The sequence below is a fragment of the Phoxinus phoxinus genome, assembly GCF_949152265.1.
Source record: "Phoxinus phoxinus genome assembly, chromosome: 18".
Lineage (NCBI taxonomy): Eukaryota > Metazoa > Chordata > Actinopteri > Cypriniformes > Leuciscidae > Phoxinus > Phoxinus phoxinus.
The window spans coordinates 10984041-11011992 of record NC_136893.1 but is presented as its reverse complement, the minus strand read 5'-3'; the positions used below and the strand labels follow the sequence as shown (position 1 = coordinate 11011992).

General features: G+C 37.8%; 3 protein-coding genes across 7 annotated transcripts in view; 2 read left to right on the top strand and 1 right to left on the bottom strand.

Annotated features, from left to right (window-relative positions):
* l1cama (L1 cell adhesion molecule, paralog a) overlaps positions 1-7591 on the top strand; it is a 55342-nt gene extending 47751 nt beyond the window's left edge. The window contains 10 exon segments of the mRNA XM_079587719.1: positions 1044-1159; positions 1252-1477; positions 1557-1679; positions 2581-2751; positions 3692-3802; positions 3993-4142; positions 4740-4868; positions 4984-5066; positions 5069-5070; positions 5329-7591. Coding sequence (XP_079443845.1) covers positions 1044-1159; positions 1252-1477; positions 1557-1679; positions 2581-2751; positions 3692-3802; positions 3993-4142; positions 4740-4868; positions 4984-5066; positions 5069-5070; positions 5329-5584 — 1367 coding nt within the window. The 3' untranslated portion in view covers positions 5585-7591.
* Positions 7592-8581: 990 nt separating this feature from the next.
* On the bottom strand, positions 8582-27951 carry ribc1 (RIB43A domain with coiled-coils 1). 5 transcript variants are annotated; one of them, XM_079587725.1, is made up of 9 exons: positions 27853-27945; positions 20849-20967; positions 12751-12952; positions 12302-12525; positions 11998-12112; positions 11755-11873; positions 10026-10265; positions 9767-9933; positions 8582-8786 (listed from the first exon to the last, which is right to left on the bottom strand). In XM_079587725.1, exons 3-9 carry the CDS (start codon positions 12947-12949, stop codon positions 8705-8707), a joined length of 1146 nt encoding a protein of 381 aa, XP_079443851.1. In that variant the 5' UTR covers positions 12950-12952; positions 20849-20967; positions 27853-27945; the 3' UTR covers positions 8582-8704. The 5 variants fall into 5 exon arrangements, with proteins under 5 accessions (XP_079443851.1, XP_079443852.1, XP_079443848.1 ...); XM_079587726.1 differs by having other exon boundaries at positions 27836-27887; XM_079587723.1 differs by lacking the exon at positions 20849-20967 and adding an exon at positions 13054-13163 and having other exon boundaries at positions 8583-8786; positions 27836-27887.
* smc1a (structural maintenance of chromosomes 1A) lies at positions 13914-27208 on the top strand. Its single transcript, XM_079587720.1, has 26 exons — positions 13914-14232; positions 17102-17290; positions 17450-17562; positions 17669-17872; positions 17947-18185; positions 18849-19107; positions 19188-19328; positions 19419-19501; positions 19861-19960; positions 20049-20156; positions 20291-20476; positions 20585-20764; positions 20860-21006; positions 21559-21696; positions 21816-21932; positions 22039-22145; positions 22232-22373; positions 22474-22619; positions 22754-22907; positions 22985-23095; positions 23181-23337; positions 24129-24283; positions 24398-24549; positions 26140-26209; positions 26316-26426; positions 26659-27208. The coding sequence occupies exons 1-26, from the start codon at positions 14124-14126 to the stop codon at positions 26737-26739; spliced, it is 3699 nt and encodes a 1232-aa protein (XP_079443846.1). The 5' UTR covers positions 13914-14123; the 3' UTR covers positions 26740-27208.
* Position 27952: the final 1 nt, after the last annotated feature.

Below are 27952 nucleotides of genomic sequence, written 5' to 3'. Positions count from 1 at the left end.
TCATGGAAATTCAACATTCCATCCTGGAACGGCTTCTTTTGGAATGGTGGGCACTGGGCAGATCTAACCTCTTCTTGATCTAATGAAACATAAGCAAACATGCATTAATGTTATGTGAAAAACATGTAGAAATCTACGGATGATTTGATTTCTGGACCTATTCTTTGACCTGACCCATAACTCTGTCTCTTTGTCACTTTCTGCACAAGTAAAAAACCTACACACGCACACACACACATGTCTGGTTCACTATTTTTGTGGGGACTCGTAACTGTTTTTATACTGTACAAAGTGTATATTCTCTCCTCTTACACTAACCCTAGCCCTAAACCTACCCATCTCACACACACATATATCTGTATATCTGATATATCTGTATTCATACTGTATCTAATCAAAAGTAAAAATGCCATGTAAATTAGATAATTTTTTTCCATAATACAAATGCCTAGGCAGTCCTTAACATATGACTAATAAACATTATATCACTGGCATTAATATTGTTATTGTTACAGCTTAACAGATTGCAGCTGACCTTTCTGGCTAGCTAAACTATTGCAATAATGTCATTCCACTATCGCACAGTGTTGCCGCTTGGCAACACAGACATTTGATCGATTTACCAAAAACTAATTTCATAAAAACTTTTTTGAGTGGTGAATATGTCATCATAACTTACCTGAGGTGAAGTTTCCGTTTTTTGTGTGTTTGTGATATGGGCTGGTCCTTGTTTCTGAATGACGTTTAAATTTGCTTTCAGAAACTACCGACAAGAGACGCAGTCTGTCATAAATCGCGCCAGAAAAAAAACCTGCATGTCATGTGACTTAACCAAAGCACATCATTGGCTAAACTAAGGTCTTCTCATTCCAACAAAAAACACGAGAATGTTTTCTTAAAGAGACAGTGGCAAGGAAATGAACAGAAAGAGTACGTTGCCATATGGCAACACCATGCGGTAGAGGGTTAACAATGATTTTAGTTCATCCTGAGACAGATGTTTTTAAGGGAATCAAAGTGTGGGTGCTCTTTCTCCCTGTCAGTCCCTCTTGAGGCCCCTCTGAATGTGGGAGTGGCTCTGATCAACAGCACTGCTATTAAAGTGACATGGGCGGCCGTGAAAAAAGAAAATGTGAGGGGCCGTCTGCAGGGTTACAAGGTAACATACTGTGTTGTATTAAACTCAGCCAAAAAATGTCAAATGTAAGATGTAAAATCTCTTCAATAAATTGTCTATCATCCATCCTATAGATTTATCTGAAGCACTTTGAACCAGAAAGCAGACACCTCAGACGGGAGCGTGTTAGGGAGAGTAGGCCGACGAACACCTTAGTTGTGACGACGGACAGTAATGAGGAGAAGAAGATTCTGGGAGATCTGCAGCCGTACTCCCATTACTCACTGACTGTAAGTGTCTTTAATTATAAAGGAGAAGGACCCCAGTCTGAAGCCCTCACTTTCCACACTCCAGAAGGAGGTAAGAACGTGAGACAAAAAGTAAAAAGAGTTGAAGAAATGTGAGGCATTCTTCAAATTCTGTCATTCATTTTTTTCAGTACCTGGTCCTCCATCATTTTTACAGCTGGAAAGCCCATCAGAGAACGAAATGATATTGCGTTGGTCTGCGCCCAACCAGCCAAATGGAGTCCTGAATGGGTACATATTACAGTATCAACAAGGTGTGTTAACTAACAGCCTGATTCATTCTCATCAGGATTATTAGAAGCAGTTTGTTGAGGAGAGGGATTTTTGCCTGGTATACAACACAATGGTTGAATAAAATCCCAGAGATTTACATTGAAGGAAGAAAATAATCTATGTCTAGACACTCTTTTGACTTAGCTAAGTAAAAAACCAGCAAGCATCTAATCAGAACACCCTAAATATCACCTAGCGATGCCCTAGTAACCACCCAAGCACTCAAAACACATTGGCAACTCCTTAGAAACCACACCCTAGAAAGCACACTATCAGCTGCATAGCAACTCAAAAAAATGTAGAAATACCTTAGCAACTACATAGCAACGCTAAAACACTTATCCTCTGCATAGCAACACCTTGGAAACTGCTTTTTTTGTTGCTAAGCTTTAGCTGCTTGTCCTCTCGGGCATGCAAGTGCAGCTCCAATCTCTTTGAATGGGGAAACATCAAGTTCTCCAAAACTGTTCGCCAAGCTTACGATTAAATTTCATATTCGAAATCACCAATGAAAACTGTCTCATAAATTTTGTTTCTAAATGCTCGAATCATGACAAAAAACAGCATGTTTCGCATGCGTAGTCCTAGGCGTGGGTCTCAGAACACTAACTGTTTCTATAGGAACCAGAGCTTCTAACGGCAGCTGCAGTGATGCGATATAACATTACCAATCGGGGAATTGCTCTTTTATTTAGAAGGCGGGACTTATTCCACCATATTGTGTTTTGCACTTTCTCTCATTTAAAGATAACAAGTGCACCACACTCAGAAACACCTTAGCAATTGTATAGAAATTAACAAAAATGCCCGGAATGCCTTAGCAACTTAATAGCAAAACACTAAAAGTGCTATAATATTTTTTACACATTTTTTTGTCTGCAGTTGATAATGAAGACAGCCCTATGCTGGTAGAAAAGATTAGTGACCACGCCAAAAATCACTTCAAGTTAAAGCTGGACCCTCGCAGCCGGTACCGCTTCCACCTGCGGGGATACACGGCTGCTGGAGAAGGACTGCCGATCATCAGGGAAGGAGCTACCACACTGGATGGAGGTCCAACACTTTACCCATCACTGAATGATTTATCTGGACATAGAGTTGTATCTAACTGCACATGTGTTTTGAAGGGTTTTACATGATGAGGGAATGTTTTCACACACATTTTAAACACTATGACCTAACCAGACATGATGCAACACACTTCTAGTGTCACCTTGGCTGGGCTTGCCTGTTTTTTGTTTTGTTTTGTTTTTTGGCAAAAATTAAATGAATAATCCTCAGGCTGAAGGAAATGCAAATTCACGGCTGTACAGTAGAGGGCGCAGCTCAAACAAACCTTTCAGCTCTGCAGCCATTCTGGATTGTAGAAGAATAGGATCGATGAGAAGAAAGTTTGGTTGCCGCATTTGAAGGATGCATTTGGAGGCCGCATTTGAAAGAGCCTTTGAATTGAAATAACCTTCGTTGCGCCGCTGAGATGCAATCGGACTTCGAATGCGGACTTCGAATGCGACCTTCGAAGGATGCAGCCTCTGAATTGGGACGCAGCTTTCAACAAGAAAGTCATATTTGCTTATATGTTTGAACTGGATCAGCTGCAAAGACATTGGTTAATAAATAAAGTATATTTGGATTATTTAACATATTTAATTATTGCAGTTTTGCATAGTATTCTCAGTTTGCATATCACTGTTTTTATTCATTTGGAAGAATATTGTAGATGTTTTGTGCAAGTGAGATGTAAATGCTTGCTCGTATTTAGTCTAGATCTACAATAACCATCATGTTCTCACAATGAATGTCAATAAATGTGAATTTGAAAAAGAAAAATCAGATATTTTGTTACTTGAATGCGTTACTCCCAACACTGGACTCAATCACTGCCAGTCAGAACATATTTGATTTATATTGGAACATATTAATTTGTTTAACAAGCGACCATCAGATTTAAGGGTGTGTAAGTGTGACTTGTTTTGTTTCTGTGTGTGAACAGGTCCACCATCCAACATTAGCTTATCGATTGGAGAGACATCAGTCAACCTGACCTGGGTGTCGAAAGAAAGACAGAGGAATGTGGGATTCCATATTCATTACCTGAGAGACGGTACGTGCTGTATAGACAGGATGTGATGGAGAAGGATTGAGATTGAGAATGAACACAAGCTTGTTTATCAAATAGCAAATCAGGAAGTAGCAGCTTTATTACCTTACCTGTTCAGTTAGTTAGTTAGTGAGTGCCTCTATCTTTTCAGTACCCTTGGTTTTGATTTGGATTTGTACTGTGTTCTGTCTAGGCAAAGGCAAATGGAAGCTCTCTGAAAAAGTAAACAGCTCTCAGTCTTTCTACACGCTGCAGGGGCTCCAGCCCGGATCGCTGTACTACCTGCGGATTTACTTAGGAAACAAGACTATCTGGAAGGATGAGCTCCAGACAACTGGAACAAGTAATCACAAAACAGCCCTCTTAATGCTTTTTATAATAAATGTGCTATTGTGCAGACCACAAAAGAGCTTTCATGAACTTTTATATTTGGGCTGGAAAATGGAGTGTAGAGGATGTAACCTTGATAGTTCAGCCAACAATGAAAACTGTCTTCATTTACTCTTTACCCTCATCTTGTTCCAAACCTGTATGCTGTCATTTATTTATTTGCATTTAAAAGAAAATGTGTAATATTTTCTATACTGTGATTTGTATAGTTTCTTTCAAGCTTCAAAAAGAATAAGTAACATCGTAAATGTAATATAAACTGTAACTGTTTTATATACTGTTTTTATATTTTATAATGTCATTTATTCCTGTGATGGCAAAGCTGAATTTTCAGCATCATTACTCCAGTCTTCAGTCACATGATCCTTCAGAAATCACTCTAATATGCTGATTTGTTGAATAAAAGTGTTTATTAAAACCCCTAACGGTAGTGTAGGTTTTGAATGACAAATAGTAAGAGTAAATGATGATGGCATTTCTAACTATCCCTTTAATATTAAACAAAGTGTCAGGAAATTCATAACAGCATTTCTCCCCTCTGCTTATGTAGAAATGGAGAAACGGGATGGGTTCGTGACTGAAAGCTGGTTCATCGGACTCATCAGCGCCCTTGTGCTATTACTGCTGGTACTGCTTATTCTGTGTTTCATCAAGCGAAGCAAAGGTGGAAAATACTCGGGTAAATAAACTTGCAACAGCGCACACATCATTCTATTTAACCATCTAATTTGCGATTAGTCGCATGACAGTACTAACAAATGTGGAAATATCCCTGAATTTTGTTCTCCTTACAGTTAAAGAGAAAGAAGAGGGCCAGATAGATTCTGAAGCTCGCCCAATGAATAATGAGGCTTTTGGAGAGTACAGGTTTGGTGAAGTTTGTAAAACAGATTATTGCAGAAACTTCCTTTCTCTTTCTTTCCACTTATATCCTCTCTTTTTCTCCCAAATGCTCTTCCCAATGATTTACAGATCTCTTGAGAGGTACGCTTTGCAGTGGCACTGTTCTTTTGCATGCAAAATTCTCAATACTTTCCCTTGCATGCACAAAGCGGCTTTTGATATAACTTTTTGACGTCACACTTGGTGTATATTTGTAGCTTTATTTGTACCCCCCTCCCCCCACACTTTTTGCGCAGTGACAACGAGGAGAAGCGGACGGCCAGTCAGCCGTCTCTGTGCGAGGACAGTAAGCTATGTACCGACGATGCTCTAGACGACTACGCCAACAGCAACAGCGTGCAGACCGAGGTCCTCATGGACGAGTCGCTGGCCAGTCAGAGCAGCGGAGTCCGAGATGTTCCTGACCCTGAGACTCAGGAAAGTTCCCCTCTAAATCCTGCCACAGCCATCTCCCACCACGGCCTGCCCAACTCCGCCGCCCTCCTTGACTAGCCGGGCGAGACCGAGACCAAACGTGGATTCACACATGTGCCCACCTGTTGCAACCGCTCATGATTTACCAACTAATCCAAACCCCACAATAATAAGACCTACACACACAACAGACGCCAAGAAAACCCACCAACCACTGCTGGAACTTACTTCAGACGTAACTGGACCAACACAACACTTTTAACACAGCCAGAGGAAAACACTCGACTGACATATAATAAATAGACTGCCATGCTCGTTGTTTACAGATCTTATCTCTCATTTTACAATATAACATAGGCTATAGCCGTTTACAGTTATACAGACGTGACAAGAACATCTCCAGAAGAGACTTCTTTGATAATCCGGTGAAAAAGCTCCCGTGGCAGACGCCAGATCAAACATGGAGTCAGATTCACCTGTTAGTCAATAAAGAAGCGTTGTAGAAGGAGGGTGCGAGAGAGAAGAGAAGCTGAGGGCCTTAAAATCATGACTAAGTGCGTTGTGCAAGCATATAGACAGCATGAGCTGGTTATTCTGGTTGCAAAGTTTAATCAACTTATTGTGTTTTGTGCGTCTCTACCATTTTGTTTACCATTTTGCCTGAACCATTTTTATAATTTATTTTTTATTCTTAATTTATTTTTTTACACAAGGATCACTTTTGTGTCGTGTTTTAAAGGTGCTGTAAGCGATGTCAGCCATCATGAAACTTCTTGGCCACTGACTTTTCAGACACGCCCACTTTTCCAAAACCCTACCCTACAATGATTAGCCCCTGCTGGTAGATGCAGCAACTACACCATCTGCTACTAACTAAAAACATATTTCTCCATCAAAATTTGCAATGTATTCTGACAGAAGATTTTTTTTGCAAACTCTAGCAAAAAATGTTTTGCAAAAATTGGTACCTAATTTCTTTCTGGATCTTAAAGTCGGCATGAAAGTCAAACTGATCTTATTATAAATGATAATTATTTTGTTTTTTATATTTAATAAAAATGTGATATAACAACAGCCTTTTAGTCCGCCTAAACCCCGCCCCTTACTTACAATCAACTGCAGATGGATAGAACCAATTTCCTTTTTTTTTCATTCCATAAATTTTGCTTATGGCACCTTTAAGTCATCTGTACGTTGATTTGTTGTAATATAATCGTGATTCAATAGAATATACATATTGGCATCCCCTCAGTTACGATTCTAGAGTTCCGTAGTGTAAATACATGAGATGCAATGACTGTACGACATAAGATCGTTTATAGCAAGCTGTACAAATAAGCATCTATCAATTTAGCCAAATACAGTATTATAATCTCTTTCATCTCCATCGGTTCCTGTGCCTGCCTACGACAACATACTAACCACCATCATCTCTCATCTTTATTTCTCCCTCTGTGTGTGTCTGTTTTTAATTCTTGTTTTCTGCATTGTATTAAACTGTATTGATCGATTCTCTTTCGCAGCCCTGTTGGTGTAAAGCCATAAGAATACACACGTAAGGTGCGTAGTTGTGAGGTCGTATTGAGTTAGATAGGGTTGTGAGAGAGTACGTCACACACACAGTTTAGTTTGGTTACGTAAAATGCAATCATGTATTGGCTTGTGTCTTATTACACAGAATGTATGCTTTGTTTGGGTGGGAATTGTTCCATACCAGTATACCAAATAGCATTTGTTCCCTTTTTTGCTTTTTGGTTCATTTGATTTGACGTTTAATAAACAAATATAGCAGAATATAGCACTGAGAGAATCTATGGCACATCTGGTATTTCTCAAGAGAGGGGCACAGGGAAAAAAAATATCTCTTACTTTCCAGATGAATGTAAATATAGCCCACAAGATTGTTTGTTATGACTTTGAAAACTATGTCTTGTTGATTATGTTTTAGGTTTTGAAATTTGTTTTGTAACTTTTTTTAACTTTAAAGTAACTTGTTAGTTGTGATTTGAGTGTGGTAGATAAGTAGTGCATAGTTTAAAAATTAAAAAAACTAAGAAAAAGTCCTTTGATAAATAAATGTTGCAGGTTCTTAAAAAAAAAGAAGAAAAAAAGCTGATTGGATAAAAGAGACGTAAAAAAAGCTAATTGAAGCTACCGGCAAAACACGATTGCGCTTATAGTTTCCCGAGTGCTGAAGAATGGCAGTATTGTGCGTATCTGATTAGAATCTATTGCTGCAGAGGCGGCGCGAGAGGAAGGACGCAGTCATCTTATTTTGCACACTGCACACACACACACACACACACACACTTCCAGGGAGCGATAGAAGCGTGCTGACTCAGATCTTTGAGACCACTGTGTTGTGGCGGGCTTTTGCAGTGATTCCCAGCCCTCTGGGATAGCTGTGGGGGCCGGACTGCACGGTCTGTGTTAGCCTCCCTCACAAAAGCTGTACAGACACACTCAGGACAAAAGTCTCTAAGAGATCTATTTTCTTACAGGAGGGGGAAGTGATGCAAATTATATTCAACTCAATATTCAACTGAACTGCTGCTAGACGACTTGTGTATTCTGTCAGTGTCTTGACTGTGTATTGAGCTCGGAGGTGAATGACTCTCAGATATCCACTATACTGCCCTCTGCTACTGCAAATAAAACTGGGTGGGAGGGCACCATTTAAAGCTTGACTAGCGAACGAACGTTGCCGTTTCTGTTGTTACTTGTCAAATGTACGCATTCAAGCTCATAATGCATCTTAAACTGTAGGCTTAATGCATAAATAAGCTTGACATAATAGTCTCTTATTCCTCTTGTATGTTCTGTTTGTTACTGCATATGATGTGAAAATAAATGAAGGACCAGATGAATGAGGCTGTGGGACTGTATTGGTCACATTCCCCTGTGGTCTTTGTGGACTGAAGGGGTCAGTAAGGGTGGGCTACCTTAACTAGATATGAACTGGCTTTTGCTATTGTATCTGCATCACCAATCAGCCAGTGCAAGTAAATACTTCTTAAATAAAATCAATGGAATCATCTACAGTTGTTTGTTTATGTGAAAATACATTACTATATGAAATTTGATGAAGGCAACTGTTATCTATAAAAATCCAGTTTATGAATGTCAAACATACGCAGTGGTTTGAAACCCACTAGAACTTTATTTCTTGTGCAGGAGAAGGATGGAATGGATGCTGCTTTATCGAGAGCTTGTGTTGAACTGGGTGAAGTACTGAACTCTGGGACGGTTTGTATACAACTGCTTGTCCAGGTAGTGTTGGCTGAAAAACAAGAACAAAATTAAAAAATGTTTCTAAACATCCAAGAATTACTTTATTCTCTAATAGCTACTAGCATTATTACAAAAAATTTTTTTTTAAATTTTCTTAGAATATACATCCACACCAAAAAAAGTATTTATTATTAGGAACTCACTTTCGGCGTTAGTGTCAAAATAAACTTGTAATTTTACTTTTGTAATGCCGTTCAAAAGTCTGGGGTCAGTATGTTTTTATTTTTTTTACAATTTTTAAAGAAGTCTCTTATGCTCACCAAAGCTGCATTTATTTGATCAAAAATACTGTAGAAATAAGCAATATAGTGAAATATTACAATTTAAAATAAATATTTCCTATTTAATACTATTCATTGTATTTAAATGATTATATTTAAATAAAAATGGCATTGTTTTTCAATGACACATGATCCTTCAGAAATCCTTCTAATATGCTAATTTGGTGCTCAAGAAACATTACTTATTATTTTTATTAATGTTGAAAACAGCTGTGCTGCTTAATCTATTTGTGGAAACCATGATAGAGCTTTTCAGGATTATTTGATGAATAGTAAGTTCAAAAGAACGGCATTCATTTAAAATAAAAATATTTTGTATCCATGTAAAGTTTGCGGTCAGTAATATTTTATTAATTTAATACTTTATTCAGTTAGAATGCATTAAATTGATCAAAGGTTGCAGTAGAGAGTCTCTACTGTCACCTTTGATCAATTTAATGCATTCATATATACAAGAAAAAATGCAGGATGGGACTTTGGATAGTCAAAAGTGACCCAATTATTAGCATTACACCATATTGGACTTATTTGACTATTACTATAAATAACTTTTTATTTGAAAGGTTTTTCATTTAGATTCAAGAATACAAAAGCACTGGAATAATGTGCATTCGATGTTGACTTTCCTACTCTTTTGTTTAATTCTGCTTGTGTCCTGCTGTGTTTTCTTTATGAATGTGGCACTCACTGCGCTTGCTGCTCTCGTGCCAGCTGCTGGTTGTATTTATCGAGCTGAGCTCTCCTCTCTCTCTGCAGCTCCTTGTCTCTAGTCTCCTCTCTCTCCTGCTGTCTGGCCTGCTCTGTCAGATGGTAATCCCAGGCCAGATCTCTCTGCCTCTCCATCTCTCTCAGTCTCTGGTGAAATTGGAAGGAGAGAAAAGAGGATTACTTTTATGACGACTATAAATGGATGCTCAAACGAGCACACGTCAATGCAGGAACTTAACCTCTTTCTCAAGGCACTGTTCATCTCTCTTTCTGTGGATATCACTGATCTGCTGCGGGGTCATGCCCTTCCAGCGGTCGGTCAGGACTCGTGGACCCTCTGCAGAGGATTCTGTTATTCTCTTCGCAGCCTCTGGTCGCTCTGTCAGGAGGTCAGAGGTCACTGTGTACCGTAGCTCTGCCAGATCCTCTCCCTCTCTCCTCAGTCTCTCTTGTCGCTCCCTCTCCATTCTCTCCTCCGCCTGCAAGGGGAGGTCAGATGTTACCTTGACCTTTCACCTCAAAGATCTATGGTGCCTTTGTGGGTTTTCGAAATGAAATTCTGTCATGATTGACTCGCACACATGTCATTTCAAACCTGTGTTTGCGCATATTTAACTCCGTTACACCTAAAGGCACTGATTCTGTGTCATTTAACCTTTTTTCCCCCTTTTTGGAGCTTTACACTCACTATATGCATTTGCAGTATTTTTTTAAATAGCAGTATGAATATTCTTCAATACATCTCCTGTTCCACAGAAGAAAGAAAGTCATGCGCTGTGTCCGAAATCTCATACTGTCTGAGTAGGTACTACATTTGAATTTACTTCGCTAATGTTTAAAAAGTACAATCTAACATGAATTGATTGATGACTGAAAAATGACTGAAATTCACTGCCATTCATAAACCCTCTCCCGTGGCCTCATGGGATAGTAAAGTGTCCATCGATTGCACACTTCAGAATCTCGGTGGAAGTAGTAGAAATGGGACTTTTCACCTAATAACATTATTATACCATGTATTCAGACATACTATGTTGGCGTACTGTTTTTTTTTGTCTATAATATATAATCACATATTTTGGTAATCATTATAAATTGGGTATCATTTGAAAGATTAAACACTCAAATTCATCAAATTCATTCAAATTCAAATGCAAACAGTGTTTGAAACTGGACTTGGTACTTTTAAACCTTTTAGTGGGCTCAATGTTTGTTAACTTCAAAATTTGGAACACAACTTGTCTTGACATATGGCTTTGATTTTCTAGCAATGTTAGTCCAAATAATTTAGTAAAATATACATTTTGTATAAAATAAAAAATGTTTAGTTCAGTATATTTGCTTTACAGTAAACTTAAACGGTTACAGTTTATTTAAGGTGCTCTTGTTATAGTGTGATTATATCAAATAAGTAATGAGTGATATGAATTAACAACATGTACTTACTATATAATTATAGTTAAAAATTACTATATAATTTTTTCACCAAAATATATATATATATTCTGTCATTTATTCACCTAGTTGTTCCAAACCTGTATGAATTTCTTTGTTCTGCTGAACACAAATGAAGATATTTTGAAGAATGTTTGTAACCAAACACCATTGACTTGCATAGTGTTTTCTTCCATACTATGGAAGTCAATAGTGCCAACTTGAGGGTGAGTATTTTCATTTTTGGGTGAACTATCCCTTTAAGGTTAGGGTTTGGTTTAGAGTTAGTTGCTTGTAATTATGCACAATGTACTGTTATTACTAAAGTAAGTAAATGTAAGATGTGTATGTTACTAGAATGTTTTAATTTAGTAAAAAAAATCTCAAATCTGCTGAGTGTATTCATAATTACAACCATTTGTAGTTTAGTTATATGCTCAAAATGGGGATTACAGTTAACAGGTGAATGTTTTACTAACCTAATACAAATAAACACAAATAATTGTCTTCATTAGTTTAGTGGTGAGTTAATACCTGATCTTGATTGTAATGGCTGAGTTCAATGCGAGCCACTCTTTTGCACTCCTCCTCCAGGGCATTCAGCTGCACTGCCCTGAGGTCTTTTTCCACCAACTCCCTGTCGGTTAGCAGCTCTGCACGCACAAACACAGATACAAACTCAGTGCAACTCTGCTACTAACCACGGTGAAATATACAATACCGTCCTTTCTATTTTAACATTACAGGGCTATTATTATAGCATTATTATCTGTTTACCTCTGTTTTTCTTTTCCCTTTCTTGTTTCTCTCTCTCCTCCTTTTGAGCTCTCAGGTTTCTCTCGTTCATCTCCATCTCAGCTCTCTTCTTTTCATTCTCGTTAATCCCTTCTCCCTGACCAAATGTGCATAAACATATTTATAGAATATGATAGTGGTGTCCTACAGTGTATCCATATTTCCCTTACACATTCAAAATCAAATATAAATTAAAACGTAAAATGCTGATGGAAAAGTTCAAGGTCATGTCATTTGTTGATGTAACAGTATGAGTATCATATAAACACTTCCAGACGTAGCTTACCAAAAACACTTGCATACTGGCGGGTCCCAGGGCTGAGTCTGAGACAGAAATACAGGCATCTGGCGCCTCCTGTCGGTCATAGTTGATATCTGCATCACGACTGTCCTCGGCACGTTGATGTATAGCTCGAAACTGTACCATGTCCTGCGCCAGCTCTCTTCGCAACTCATCCTCCTCTTTTTTCTGTTGCAGTGCCGTTTCATCCAGGGATAAGCGCAACAGATCTTAATAACAAAGTACAGATTATTTTTTTGCAAATCACAGACCATTATTTTTGTATTTGACTGTGGTTGATCCATTGTGGGAAAATGGAAGAAGGAGAAGCACTCTAGGCGACAAGTTTATACAAAAATAATTGCTACTTAAACTTTAAGTTTTGGGGCCTGTTTTGGAACGGTAACGTTACATAATTAGTGAGAGACAAACAACCTGCACAAGTCGTGTCTCACCATGAGCCATGTCTAGCTGCTTCTCCATCTCCAGTCGTTCCCGTTTGTCCTCCTGCTGTTTGTGGAGCGCGCGCAGGTCCACGCCGATCACGCGGCTTCTGCTGTTGAATATTCGGCTCTTGCGCTCAGCCTCTGCGGCCCGACGCCGCTCCACCGCCCGCTGCTCTGACTCATCCACCGGTAAATCAACCTTGTACATGTTCTGTCGTGTACAAGCACACTTTTAGATTAAAAATCAAACTTCATTATTTTTCTCATTTCATTTTAACATTAATAGATAGAGATGAAATCATAAAACTTTACGGGTTAATATCTGTTGGGTTCGACGAATGGCAGTGTGTGTCGGCTCTCCTGTTGTTTGAAGCGCAGTTTGGCGTTGTCATGGTAACTGCACGGTCTGTGGCGCCGCGCGCCTTCAGTAATGCGATATGTTTGACAGACATATATTATTCATGTTAATTTATGTTTCCAGGGTTATTACTTAACTAAAGTAAAACCATAAAAAGTCATTTAACGGAAATAAAACATTAAAGAAAATGTATTTGCCAAGGCAGCATTTCTCATTTCCATTATGAAAATATTAATTGAATTTAGGTTTATGTAGCCAACTAAATTAACTAAACTAAAACTGAAATGAAAATTAAGTAATGCCTATTTAAATAATAATAATAAAATAAAAAATTACTAAAACTTTAAAATTAAACTAAAACAAGCTAATTAAAAAACATATTTAAACTATTAATTAAAAAAATAGTATCATATTTAGTATTTCAGTGATACTAAAATAATACTGATTCAAACATTTAAATATATATATATATTGTGACCAGGTAAATATTTGATGCTGGAGCGAGTTTCAGTAAAAGCAGCTGTCTTTAAAATTATATAGTTTTATCTCAGCTATGAGTAGCTAATCATTGGTAAGTTTATATTGTAACATTATTTAATATTCAGGACAAATCATTTAACAGAGGCTGGATTTATACAGGCTGGAATGATGTCGTGATGGTCTTTTCAGCAAAACGTGCGGAGATGCAAAATAGTAATAAAACATTTTATGAAATTAAAAACGAATTTTCTTTGTTTACATTGCAGATTTTGCTGTTAACCAGCTGTAAGGCTTTTATTTTGCCTGCATTCTGCTCTAGACAGGGGGCGTGTACACGTCTGGACCTTCATTTCAGTGCATGTTAAGATGATCTTTTATCAGATTGTTACAGTTTCAGACGTTCAAACTCTGAAAAACGATATGTAACATATCTAGTTGCCAGCTCGTTTTAAATCCGCAAACAACGTCGGGAGAAGAAGCGCATCGCCAGACTCTTCAGCAGAGCATCATTCTGACACCCCTCTCTTGAAAGAAGTCTGTCAGCATGGGATATTTAAAGCTGATCGAGATCGAAAATTTCAAATCTTACAAAGGACGCCAAATAATCGGACCGTTTCACAAATTTACAGCAATAATTGGACCAAATGGATCTGGTAAGTGTTCTCTCTGGCGCTGATGCAGTTAACACACACTGCAGTTAACACACTGCATTAACGTAGTCGCTATGGTTATATCTGCATTACATCTGGGTGTTTTTGGGTGCCAAATTTATGTCCCAGATGCCTTAGAAACTTTTTTTCATAATTTATAATTTCAGCAATCATCATCTATTTTGCTACTAACTTTCATATATCAAGCCTTTTTGTAATATTAATTCATATTATATGCTTAAAATCATCCAAATAAAATATTGTAAAAAAAAAATGTGTAGTCTATGTTTACCAAAGAGACTAAAGTCTCAGTGAAGACATTTAATGTGTAGGTGTAAAAAAAGACTTCATTATTTATTTCTGCTACTACATTCTATTATATGTTTGTTACTATATATTCATATATTAAGTTATTCATAATATTAATTTATATGTGTTCTAAAAAAAATAATAGTCTCAGTTAACATTCCTGTCCATCAATGTATTCCAAAGCTGTGTGTATTTGTTTACCAAGTCCTAGTCTAGATAAGACATGTTAGGTGTGCGGGAAAAAAAGAGAAACCATGTCTTCATCATTAATTTTTGCTGCTAATTTTCAAATATTAAGCAATTAATAATATGCATTGATATTGTTTGGAATTAATATTATTATTATTACAATTACTAACATCATTCACTCTTCACTTAGCACTGTAATTGTTCCTCCTTCTCTTAAAACAGCTTCTGTAACTCCCATTCTTAAGAAACCTGGTTTAGATCCCAACGACTATAATAATTTCCAGCCTATTTCAAATCTTCCATTCATCTCCAAAATTTTGGAAAAAATAGTTGCTGCTCAACTCCATACTCCTCTTTCTTACAATAATCTATATTAACAATTCCAGTCTGGTTTCCGTCCTTATCATAGCACGGAAACAGCATTACTTGAAATCACTAATAACCGTCTTCTAGCGGCTGACTCTGGCTTACTATCCATTCTTCTTCTGCTTGATTTGAGTGCGGCCTTCGATACTATTTCACACACTATCCTTTTGGACAGACTCTCCTCTATTGGAATTACTAACTCACCTCTTAACTGGTTTCATTCTTTCAGGCCACACTCAGTTTATTCAGTTAAAATCATTCACCTCTCATTCTGTCCTTGTCATAACAGGTGTGCCCCAGGGCTCTGTTCTGGGGCCCTTACTGTTTATTATTTATCTTCTTCCCCTTGGTTACATCTTCCGTAAACATCAGATTAATTTCCATTGCTATGCAGATGACACCCAGCTTTCTCTTTCAACTAAACCTAATTCCACACTTACTACAACCATCTTCCCTTACTAACTGCCTTCTTGACATAAAATCCTGGTTCACATCAAATTTCCTTAAATTAAATAGCAATAAAACAGAATTGCTTCTTATAGGTACAAAATCAACATTAAACAAACTCCATAATTTTTCTATTCTCATTGATAGCTCCTTCATTTCCCCCTCCCCTCAGGTTAAGAGTTTGGGTGTCATCTTTGCACCCTCTCTTTTACATCTCATGTTAACAATGTTACCCGGTCTGCTTATTATCATCTTTGTAATATCAACCGTTTGCGTCCTTTCCTCACGCCTCACTCCACTGCCATTCTTGTTCACAGCTTAGTCACCTCCCGTTTAGATTATTCTAATTCCCTTTTGTTTGGCCTCCCACATAAAACTCTTCATAAACTTCAACTGGTCCAAAACTCAGCTGCTCGTATCATTACTCGCACCCCTTCTATTCATCACATCACTCCTATCTTACAACAGCTGCATTGGCTCCCTATTATTTATCGTATCAACTACAAAATACTTCTCCTTACTTTTAAAGTCATTCCATAATCTAGCCCCTTCATATCTTTTTGATCTCCTCCATATACCCACACACACGCATACTCTTAGATCCTCTTCTTTTATTAATTTCATCGTTCCCCGTGTCCGCCTTGTTACTATGGGGAGTAGAGCTTTCAGTTTCTCTGCTCCTCAGCTCTGGAATTCGCTTCCACCGGACCTCCGTAATATTGATTCTCTCTCACTTTTCAAATCCAAACTCAAAACTCATCTGTTTAGAATGGCTTATTCCCTTTGACCACAACTGCACTATCTTTTAATTGTATTGTATCTCATTGTTTTTTAAATTTTGTTATTGTTGTTGATGATGATGTAAGGTGACCTTGAGTGTCAAGAAAGGCGCCTATAAATAAAATGTATAATAATAATAATAATAAAAAAATACTGTTGTCCCTCAATTTTTTCAAAACGTTATGTACTTGTTTACCAACGAGACTAAAGTCTCAGTGAAAGTATAAGATGTGTGATGTGTGGGAAAAATAAAATAAATAACAGGAAAAAATCATGGTAAATATATGAGCAGAATATTGTCCATCATTTCCAATCAAATTTAAGTTTGGTCAAATTAAGAAAAAAACATTTATTACCGGTATTATTATTTCTTTTTTTAAGTATGTGCCAGCAACATGTGAGAACTGCCGGTTTAGTGCCAAATTTTGTGACCCACCGAATTCTGTGACCCCAGTATGAGCTGTATTGAGCTAATCCGACCTACTCCTAATCCCAATCCTAATCCTAACCCTACCGTCACTGCAGCGCTTACTAGGGTCACAGAATTCAGCACTTCACCGGTGCGCAAGAAAAAGTGAGGGTACGCCACAGATTAAAATATACAGACAGTAGAAGTGCCAGTACTATATACCGGTGTGTACTAGCCCACTTCAAGCACTGTTCAGGATACATAACTTGTTAGCTATGAAATTAGCTTTAGCCAGACACGAGAGTCTTGTTTAAAATGTCATATAATAAAACATGCCACCAACTCAATACCCAAAATCACTGCTCTCTTTAGGGAAGTCAAACCTGATGGACGCCATCAGTTTTGTATTAGCAGAGAAGACCAGTAACCTGCGCGTCAAAACACTGAAGGATCTCATCCATGGAGCACCAGTGGGAAAACCAGCAGCCAACCGTGCTTTCGTGAGCATGGTCTACTGCGAGGACAATGGAGATGAATGCACTTTCACACGGGTCATCATTGGTAAATATTCAAAATAAAGCTACTAAATTACTGAAAGTCCTGAAAGTCCTGAAATTTTTAACAACTTCATGATAGTAAGTGAACCCCAAAAACCTACTGTAAAAAATATAATATTTCTGCATTATTTCCTAGTGAGATTTACCTATTTTTATGTTACAGGTTCTTCCTCAGAGTACCGAATCAACAATAAGGTGGTCGGGCTTTCAGACTACAGCGAGGAACTGGAGAAACGGGGTATCCTTATTAAGGCCAGAAATTTTCTTGTGTTTCAGGTATACATGCACATGACCTCCTGCTTTTTTCAGAATTATAGAAAATATAAGAAAGCCTGATGAAGATGTAATAGATTTGGTCTGTCTTTGTGTTTTTGTTGTGCAGGGTGCAGTGGAGTCAATAGCCATGAAGAATCCTAAAGAGAGGACGGCTTTGTTTGAGGAGATCTCCCGCTCTGGTGAGCTGGCCCAGGAATATGACCGCAGAAAGAAAGAGATGGTGAAAGCAGAAGAAGACACACAGTTCAACTATCACCGTAAGAAGAACATCGCAGCAGAGCGCAAAGAGGCCAAACAGGAAAAAGAGGAGGTAAACTCACTGCACCACAAGTCTGCAGTGACACCATTATTGCGTTGTTGTTTCAACCTCTGCTCTCGGTTCAGGCTGAGAGGTACCAGAGACTGAAGGATGAGGTGGTCAGGGCTCATGTGCAGCTACAGCTCTTTAAACTCTACCATAATGAGGAGGAGATCGAGAAGCTGAACCGAGAGTTGTCCCAGCGCAACCGGGAGATTGAGAAGGACAGGAAGAAGATGGACCATGTGGAGGAAGAGCTCAAGGAAAAGAAGAAAGAGTTGGGAAGAATGATGAGAGATCAGCAGAATGTGGAGAAGGAAATAAAGTGAGTGATAGGTTAATAATATATATATATATATATATATATATATATATATATATATATATATAGTACTGTGCAAAAGTCTTTGGTAAACGTTAGTATTTTCACGCATAAAAAAAGGTTTTAACTTGTATATTTTGCTGTAGTGTGTCAGTAGGAAATATGAGTTTGCATTTACAATTGTAATAATCTGAAAACAGCCGTTATGATCCACACGGCGATCTCATCTCACCATATAATATTATATATAGTAATACTATATACAGTATATATATAGTATCTACAGTAGTGGCCAAAAGTGATGTTTTTGTTTTTAATGACCCTACAAGTTCGATTAAACAATCAAATTATTTGGCAAAAGAAAGGTAAACCATATATGACAACATGGCATATGTATACAGAATATATACATAACAGAAAATAACTGTAATTTATATTTCTAGTTACGGTAAATGTTTTATATTTTAAAAATTCAGTTTTGAATTTTTTATTTTATTTCAGGTTTTGTAAATTTAGTACATAGTTGAAATATTTTTTTAATGTTTTTCATGTTTTTAGTTAACTATAATAAGCCTGCATTAGACCCCACTAAAAAAAGTAAGTATTATAGTTATGATAGACTAACTTCTGTATAACTCTTGGTCATACTTCTCTAACCTCCTCTAGAGAGAAAGATGCTGAGCTGAATCAGAAACGGCCACAGTATATCAAAGCCAAGGAGAACACCGCCCATAAAATTAAGAAGCTTGAGGTTGCTCGTAAGTCTTTGCAGAACGCCCAGAAGATGTACAAGAAGCGTAAGGCAGACATGGAGGAACTGGACTGTGAGCAGGGTGCTGTGGAGATGGCAAGGCAGGAGTTTGATGAACGGATGGAAGAGGAAGCACAGAGTCAAGGCCAAGATCTGACGCTGGAGGAGAATCAGGTTAGCCGAACTCAGAAAATCTGAAAAATGTAACTGTGTATGAATTTCAGTTTCATTTGACACTTTTACTGTTATCTCAGGTGAAGCAGTATCACAGGCTGAAGGAGGAGGCCAGTAAGCGGGCAGCTACCTTGGCACAAGAGCTAGAGAAGTTTAACAGGGACCAAAAGGCCGACCAGGACAGACTGGATCTAGAGGAGAGGAAGAAAATTGAGACAGAGGTACCGGTACATTGAGAAATGATTATACACTATTTTCTTTTGTGCCTTTGTGAGACACCGATTTCTTAAATCTCTTTCTTTGGATTAAAGGCCAAAATAAAGCAGAAGATTCGAGAGATCGAGGAAAACCAGAAGCGCATTGAAAAGCTGGAGGACTATATTGCAACTAGCAGGTGTTTCAGAGATAATTAAAAAATGAATAGCTCCAAAAAATCTGAATTGTTTTAAAGTGTGAAATGTGGAATTTTTTTAAATAATATTTTATATACTCCCATTTCGTAAAATAGATCTCTCTCTCTGTGTGTATATATATGTGTGTGTGTGTGTACTTGGATATATGTATATATTGAAATGAACATTTAGATAATAAATATATATTTAAATGTAATATATTTATTTAAAAAACTATGTATTTTGTCATATTACTGTTGCTATCTCTCTAGTGACTTTTTAAATTACTTGTTTGCTTCACCCTTCAATTTCTTGTAATGGAAAACTTGAATTTTGAGCCATCTCTGTGTTTCTCTCACAGGCAGTCTCTGGATGAACAGAGGCGTATGGAAGAGGAACTGACTGAGGAAGTGGAGCTGGCCAAAAGAAGGATTGATGAGATAAACATGGAGTTAAACCAAGTAATAAAACACAAACATTTACTCATACTCTTAGGTACATAATATCACCAATACTTTGTTTTAATTTCTGTGATGATTCTGGTCACAGGTGATGGAGCAACTTGGAGATGCTCGTATTGACAGGCAAGAGAACAGCCGTCAGCAGCGCAAAGCTGAAATTATGGAGAGCATTAAACGGCTTTACCCCGGCTCAGTGGTGAGTTGCTGTGTGTATAGACACATTTTTAATCTAAGCTTGCAGCAGAAGCTTGTAAGATGTCCACAAAGAGCTTTCAGTGTATTGATTCCGTTATTTGCACTTAAATCCCATTTAAATGTTTGTCCGAACAGTATGGCAGACTGATCGACTTATGCCAGCCAACCCAGAAGAAATACCAGATTGCAGTGACCAAAGTCCTGGGAAAAAACATGGACGCCATCATTGTGGACTCTGAGAAAACCGGCAGAGATTGCATCCAGTACATTAAAGAGCAAAGAGGAGAACCGGAGACCTTTCTGCCTCTCGACTATTTGGAGGTACAGACAGATTTAAATAAACTATTCACGAGTTGAGGTCTGAATTCTCCACAGCGTTGAGTGGCCAGTGGAATGTGTTTCACTGGACACATGCTTCTCTCCCTCAAGGTGAAACCCACAGACGAGAAACTGAGAGAGCTTCGGGGGGCAAAACTGGTGATCGACGTGATCCGCTATGAGCCGCCACACATAAAGAAAGCCCTTCAGTATGCCTGCGGGAATGCTTTAGTGTGTGAGAATGTGGAGGACGCTCGCAGGATTGCCTTTGGAGGACCATACCGTCATAAGGTTTAAATATGTAGTATAAGTTGAATAAAAAGCACATATGAAAGGATATCTTGTTCAAACTATTTATCTTCAATTCGGTCTTACTTCTTTTACAGACCGTGGCCTTGGATGGAACCCTCTTCCAAAAGTCAGGTGTGATCTCTGGAGGAGCTAGCGACCTGAAGGCAAAGGCTCGGCGTTGGGACGAGAAGGCTGTGGACAAACTTAAGGAAAAGAAAGAGAAATTAACGGAGGAATTGAAGGTGGCACACAAAAGAGCTTCAGGAAAACTTCATTCACTGCTGGAATGCAGGGCTGTCACAATCATTTTAATTTTTAATTTTATACAACTATTTAAAAAATGACAAAAATATAATAAAATGACAAAATAGTTTTAAAAATATAATTAAAATATTTTAAAATGTTTAAGCATTTATTTTTTGAGTCCTCTTTACTTTTATTTCCATTAACACTGTTGTTTTCTTGAACCCAGCCATGCCCAATATATAATTATAATATATATATTAATTATTTATTATAATAATCTATGTAATTTATATAATGTGTTTATATAAAATTTTAATACAAATAAAATCTCAGATGTGCTGGAATATAATATGTGCACAATAATTGCGGTTCATGTGAATTATCACAATTATATCAAATAATCTTGATCAAGTGACAGCAATAATTGCGACAGGCCTATCATAATTCATTAATTTGTGAAATAAAGGCATAAGAATTGTGTGAAAGTTAAAAAAAAAGTAAAACTTTTTTTACTTTTTTTAACAAGCTGTATATGTTTATCTCCTCAGGAACAAATGAAGGCAAAGAGAAAGGAGGCAGAGCTCAGACAGGTTCAGTCTCAGGCACACGGGCTGCAGATGAGACTCAAATACTCTCAGAGTGATCTGGAGCAGACCAAAACCCGCCACCTCTCTCTGAACATGCAGGTACACCTGAGTAACAACGCCTCAGTCAAGACGTGACATCAAAATATAGAGAATCAGATTTATGTCTTAAAAAAATACAACATGTTTGTCAAAATGTGTGTACCGGTGTGTCCTTGTAGGAGAAATCAAAGTTGGAGAGTGAGCTGGCAAATTTTGGCCCACGAATCAATGACATAAAACGAATCATCCAATCACGAGAGAGGGACATTACAGAGTTAAGAGATCGCATGAACCTGGTAAGAGCTCTGGAGAAAATGAAAATGCTGTAAAATGTTTGCATTGAATTGCCACCAGATCTGTAATAATACTCTAATAATGATTATTTGTTATGGCCATTTATAGGTGGAGGATGAGGTCTTTGTTGAATTCTGTGAGGAGATTGGTGTGCGAAATATCCGAGAGTTTGAAGAGGAAAAAGTGAAGAGGCAAAATGAGATTGCCAAAAAAAGGTAACTCTTAAGGACAATGTACTGTACAGGTTACCAACTCCTCAGTGGACTGTAATGATCTAACTTGTGTTATATGGCAATTCTAGGCTGGAGTTTGAGACACAGAAGACCCGTCTGGCCATCCAGCTTGATTATGAGAAGAACCAGTTGAAGGAGGACCAGGAGAAAGTGATGATGTGGGAACAGACTGTAAAGAAGGATGAGAATGAGATCGAAAGACTTAAAAAGGTGACAGAATAGAGGAGAAAAAAGTCTTAACAAGCAAATCAGTCAAATCTTTTAGCATGAAAAACTAAACCGTAGCTCATGTCATTCCCCACCACCTCAGGAGGAACACAGACATATGAAAATAATTGATGAGACAATGGCACAGCTACAGGACCTGAAGAACCAGCATCTCACTAAGAAGGGAGAGGTCAATGACAAGAACAAAGAGATGGAGGACATCCGTAAGAAACTAGGGTCTGCCAACAAGTGAGAAATATTAATATTCTCTTAGTTCTTTAGATCTTCTCAAATGTAAAGTTAATAGATTATAATTTAGTTTGTGCTGGTTACATACATGTACTGTAATATTGATGCAATGATATATATGTTTGTTATGTTAGAGAGCTGACGCAGCTGCAGAAAGAAGTAACCGCCATTGAGACCAAACTGGAACAGAAACGCAGTGACAGACACAACTTACTGCAAGCCTGCAAGATGCAGGACATCAAACTACCCTTCAAATCGGGAACAATGGAGGACATCAGCCAGGGAGAAGTACAGACAAACACATACCTTTCTCACACATACTGCTTTTTGCAAGCACAGACATAAACACTGATATGTCCACATAGGGAAGCTCGCAAGTTGAGGATTCGATCAGCAGCCCGAAGGCATCAAGTTCTGTGCATGCCAAAGAGGCCCTCATAGAGATCGACTACAGCAACTTAAACGAGGACCTCAAGGTAATTTCAATTGATGAAATATTATGAATTGGTTGTTTGACAAGCAACATGGAACAATCAAAAGCTGTGTAAAACCTTTCTAAAGGATTCTCTGTCAGAAGAAGAGATCAAGGCAGAGATGAACACCCTACAGCAGAGGCTGAACGAGCAGCAAAGCATCCTGCAGAGAATCAGCGCTCCCAACATGAAGGCCATGGAGAAACTCGAGAGCGTTCGAGACAAGTTCCAGGAGACCAGTGATGGTGAGCCCAAAAGTCCAGGCTCATCTCTCTCTAGCTAATCTGTGACCTGTGACAATAGTTCGTTGAGTCTAAATCAGTGGTACTCAACCTTTTTGACTCCAAGACCCCTATTGGCCAAGACATTATTCAAAAGTCCCTCATGTTCAATGGTCCCCTAAGATATATTTGATACTTCTGCTGTAATGACAAAGGTGCTTTTAACCTTATTAACAAACAGAAATTAGAAGTGGCAATATATTGAAATAAAGAAAATAATTGTATAATTCAAATAATTAAATTCCGTAAAGAACTGAATGTCCTTCTGCATCCACGTTTTTTATGACCAATTAATTTACATGACTTTTCTTTTCCAGTCATTCAGGATTTTTTTAAATGACTCATACAGTAAACAGCAATTTGTCTGCTATTTGTACCTGATAAAATATTTTTCCGCTTGACATGACTTGACATGACTTGACATGAAAAAAAGTCCATTTGTTTTTTCCCCAAAAATAAATACATTTTTAAATAATATTTTATTATTTTTTCATATCTAGAAATCACACTTTTAAAATTCCCTCATAAAGTCTATGCATGTTTTACAAAACAACGAGAGCCCTGGTTATTAAATAAAAATGGGTTGTTGAGGGAAAAAGTTCAAATAAGTACTATGATGTCCCTTTACATCTTGAATTCAAAGCTTATTTTGTCTTCTTTCAAATCATTTAAAACAATCTTGCACCCCACCTGGCCCCCTGGTTGAGAACCACTGGTCTAAATAATAACCAATCTACTTTTAATATGCCTTTCAGAGTTTGAAGCTGCTCGAAAAAGAGCCAAGAAAGCCAAACAAGCATTTGAGCAGATCAAGAAAGAGCGGTTTGATCGTTTCAATGCCTGTTTTGAGTCTGTTGCCACTAACATTGATGAGATCTACAAAGCGCTGTCACGTAACAGCAGTGCACAGGTTAATAAAAACACTCTGAAATCTGATCTCACTCTCTCTTTTTTAAGAGATAATCATACAATAACACAAGTAGGATTTCTAACTTAATTTAAGGGATACTCTATATCCTTTCAGGCATTCCTGGGACCAGAGAACCCAGAAGAACCATATTTGGATGGAATCAACTACAACTGTGTGGCTCCAGGAAAGAGGTTCAGGCCAATGGACAACCTCTCAGGAGGAGAGAAAACTGTGGCTGCTTTAGCTCTGCTTTTTGCCATTCACAGGTGCCATTTTTGCCATTCACTTTTTTTTTCTTTAAAGGGGTGGTAAAATGCCATTTTCACAAGATGTAAAATAAATCTCTGATGTCCCCAGAGTGTGTGTGTGAAGTTTTAGCACAAAATACCCCACAGATATTTTTATATAGCATGTTAAAGTTGTCACTTTTTGAGGGTTTGCAAAAAAACGCACCGTTTTGTGCCTGGCCCTTTAAATGCAAATGAGCTGCTGCAGAGGGCGGGGTTTCAAGAGCTCATGTGTGTTAAGGCAAGTTCACACTACAGGATTTTAAAACGTCGGGCTGAACTGTGCAGTTCACACTACATGACTTGTTCTCTGTAAAATCAGGAGTGTTCAAGTTGTTGAGCTGTTCACACCACACGACACAACGTGATTGATCCGCAACAGGAGGTAACTCACTACACGAGTTGACAACAACTCTGTCACCCAACGATTCTATCTTGTCTACAAACCACGTTTTATCAAGAAAAATCACGCGATAAAACGAACCGGAAATGATGCAATACAGCACGCGCGCCACTACCCAGCGAAGAAGAACACAAGTACACAACACGCGAGTCTTTGTTTGAATATGGACGTCAGACAGAAATTAGTGCTGCAAACTGTTTGCGCGATGATTTGCTCTGAGAAATAAACGGGGAAAAAAACGTGTATTTTCCATAGACAGTATATAAACTGTATTTTCCCAGTGACCTCAACCCATGCCTTGCTCTGATTGGCTGTAGCTCATGACATCACATGTGGTTGAGTCATGCGACAGCTCCAGATATCTAGCATGCTAGATATTTTTCTGGGCTCGGCGACGCGTCTGCGAGTGTCTTTGATGCGTTGTTGGCTCTTTCATACTAACAGATTGGCGAGCGTTCATCGGCCGCTAATCCCCCGCGATTTGCACGCGATAACAACCCTACCTGTCGGCGAGCTCAACGATTTGCAAATCGGGCTTAAATCGGGCTTAAAATCCTGTAGTGTGATTACCTCACGCAGACACACTAAAATGACAGAAACTGTTCTGTCTTTAATGTTAAACCGGAGTCAGACAAAGTTGGAGAGATTCAAGAAAAAGTGACAACATGTAGAATGCAACAGGACGTCTCTGAAAGGTTAGTTGATGAATTTATGTTGCTGATGTGGAGTTAACTATCTTCAATTAGGATATTCTGTCATGGGAATCTTCTATAAATCGCTCGTATAGGAACTGTTGTGAGATGCACACAGAGTGACTTTTTTATTGCATGTGAAAATATGGCTGCTAAAGTTTGAGCTGACTCACAAATGTACTCTTATACAACAACTCTTCCTCTTCTCAACATGGACTAAATGTTCCCAGGGGTGGGGTCTATGTACATTTTAGGGTTGCTGATGTCACTAACCCCAGAGGAATGTCGTGTACCAGCCGTTTGTTGTAGTCCTTTTCTTTAAAAGCACATATGTTGTTTATGCTCAAACAGCAGCATTACACACTAACTAAAGTTAAAAAAGTGAAATCATACTTTACCACCCCTTTAAAAGTAAACTAGTTTTTTTTGGCCGCCCTTCAGATGAAAACAAAATGCATTTCCGTTCCCTCATAGCTACAAGCCTGCACCTTTCTTTGTCCTGGATGAGATTGATGCTGCTTTGGATAATACCAACATAGGCAAGGTGTGTGTTTGTTAACTTGTAGGAAGGCCTCTTCCAATGCAAATGCATGGATGCTACTAAACTGAATGGCATAAATATAACATTTGTGTAACTTCTTAATCTGCAGGTGGCCAACTACATAAAGGACCAGTCAGTCCAGAATTTCCAGGCCATTGTTATCTCTCTCAAAGAGGAGTTCTACACAAAAGCTGACTCCCTCATAGGAGTTTACCCTGAGGTTTGTATTCCAGCAATGGGCTGTATAAATATAAACATATCAAAAGTAGTTAACGCATACAAGAGTTCCAGAGTTCCCAACCTATCATTATATTGCTATTATACCTCGTGCCTTCAAGATTGCAACTTGATTAACTGAATTGTATTTTTTTTTTTTTTTTTTATATATATTAAGTTGCTTTAAAAATAATAATTATAATAATAATATATCAAACCTTTTCATTTATTCACAGCAAGGAGATTGTGTCATTAGTAAGGTGCTGACCTTTGATCTTTCCCAGTATCCGGATGCCAATCCCAATCCTAACGATTAGGTTGTGTTGATTTAAATATGTTGGTAGACAGCTGAGAGATTGATCAAAAGTATCTTCTAAAAACATAATTCTAAACATTGATGAATGTGGCTATAAGTGTCATTGTCTGCTATATTGTGTTCCAAATAGAATGCATGATTGTGCAAGTATTCAGTTGTTCTGTGAATATTAGATGTGTACGAACAGCTTTTCATGTTCAGTCAAAAGGACAGTCTAGATCAGTGTTATGGCTAATGTTTTGTCTGCACTGTCTCTCAACAAAGAACATATGAGCTGCCTATTGTCAAGTGTGCCTTGTGGATGATCCTTTCATTCAGTACAATGTAATGACCATTATTTATGTAATGTTTTTTCTTTTTTATCTTCATGGGAAAATATGTTATGTGTAAACCGTATTCAAACTGAAAATAATAATTCCCAAAAGTTTGGCCCCATATAAAATAAAATAAACCATCTGAATTATTAATTATCATCGAGTATGTCATAATTTCTTTTTATCTCATAATTATCTCTTAGTATGTCTCTTTTGACTTTATCTCATAATTATGATAGTCCCCCAGATTCATAGACAAGGCCCAGACTAAAATGCATGTTTTAGCTGTTTTAACTGAAAGCAACTTGCAGTGCCATATCTTAAATGCGTCACTGCCATTGTTTTGTCTCAAGATGCACAACAGTAATGTTTTTTTTTTCTAGAGCATGTTTATAAAAGCTACTTAAATGTCCTAATTGAACTAAGGCCTAATCCTGGCTTAATCTAAACGCTGTCTGTGAAACCAGGCCAGTATGTCATAATTTTGGTTTGCCATAATTTCTACTTTGTATGTCATAATTATGAATTTGCCATAATTTGACACTTTATCTCGTATTGATATTGCAAAGCATTCTACTTTTTAATATGTAGAAAAATACATTTGTAAAATGGTTATAAAATAGCGTCTATGTTTAACAGTTTCAGTGCCTATTTTGTACCCTAATCGTGGAAGGTGCCACAACTGTGGCTAAATGTTATTCTAAATGTTACATGGAACAAAAATAAATACCAGAAAAAGAACACATTGAACTTGTAATTAAATATAGACAAAGCAGAGCACACCTGACGTTTCCACTCACTCAGTCTCACACCCATGAAGCTCAAGCTAACACCCATACTGTCTGATTTTCACGTGGGCTCACCCTCACCGGCACAAACACAACCATGCTTGCGCAAACA